Below are 1,079 nucleotides of genomic sequence, written 5' to 3' on the forward strand. Positions count from 1 at the left end.
AGGGTGCGATCTCGGCTCACTGTCACCACCACTTCCCGGGTTCAAGCGATTCTCCTACCTCAGCCTCCGGAGTAGCTGGGATTACAGGCACCCTCCACCACGCCCATCTAATTTTTTTTTTAAATTTTTATTTTTAGTGGAGACGAGGTTTCGCCATGTTGGTCAGGCTGGTCTGGAACTCCCGACCTCAGGCGATCCTCCCGCCTCGGCCTTCCAAAGTGCTGGGATTACAGGCGTGAGCCACCACGCCCGGCCTCTTTCTTCTTTTCGAGACGGGTTCTCGCTCTGTCACTCAGGCTAGAGTGCAGAGGTGCGATCATAACTCACTCAAGCCTGAACTCCTGGGATCCAGCGATCCTCCCACCTTAGCCTGTCGAGTAGCTGGGACTACAGGTGCGCAACACCACCCCCGGCTGTTTTTGTTTTTGTTTTTTAATTTTTTTATTTGTAGAGATGGGGGGGGGTGTCTTCCTATATCGCTCAGGCTGGTCCCGAACTCCTGGACTCAAGCAATCCTCCCGTCTCAGCCTCCCAAAGTAATGAGATTACAGGTGGGAGCCACCGCACCAGGCCTCTTTGTCTGTTTTAGGCCATCTCTGCCTGGCCCCAGACCCAGACTCTGCCACAGGTCCCGCTCCTCTCCCAGATCCCGCCTCCTGTCCTAGTTCTCTACCCTGACTCGAGTCCCACGGTTTAGCTATTCCCGGTCCCTGTTAAGGCCCCGCCCCTAGCCTAGGCCACGCCACCTCTCCAACTTGTCTGTCCCTATCAGGACTCCTCCTTGGTCTTGCCAGCTCCTCCTTGGTCTTGCCAGAGGTCTGAACCTCGAGTTCAGACCCGGTTCCCTGCATCAGGCTCCACCCACTCAGACCCCACCCCCGAATGTGGGCCCCGCCCCCGCCCCGGTCGGGCCCCTCCCACCTGTAGCCGATATCTTTCCAGCCTTGCGTGTCCTGGTGGTAGCGCTGCATGGAGCGCATGTTAGCTGCGCAGCGAGCGAAGTCCGTGCAGGGTGGTGCAGGCACGTAGGTGTGATGCACGTACAAGAATCCTAGCGGCAGCTGCAGCGGCGTCGGGCG

General features: G+C 58.2%; 1 protein-coding gene across 1 annotated transcript in view; it reads right to left on the bottom strand.

Annotated features, from left to right (window-relative positions):
• Nucleotides 1–713: 713 nt before the first annotated feature.
• Nucleotides 714–1,079, bottom strand: part of PGLYRP2 (peptidoglycan recognition protein 2) — an 8,721-nt gene continuing 8,355 nt past the window's right edge. Inside the window, 1 exon segment of the mRNA XM_011980620.1 lies at nucleotides 714–1,079. This exon segment is cut by the window's right edge and continues 1 nt beyond it. Within this exon segment, the coding sequence (XP_011836010.1) occupies nucleotides 714–1,079 (366 nt within the window).

This window comes from Mandrillus leucophaeus, unplaced genomic scaffold (genome assembly GCF_000951045.1).
Source record: "Mandrillus leucophaeus isolate KB7577 unplaced genomic scaffold, Mleu.le_1.0 Scaffold215, whole genome shotgun sequence".
Lineage (NCBI taxonomy): Eukaryota > Metazoa > Chordata > Mammalia > Primates > Cercopithecidae > Mandrillus > Mandrillus leucophaeus.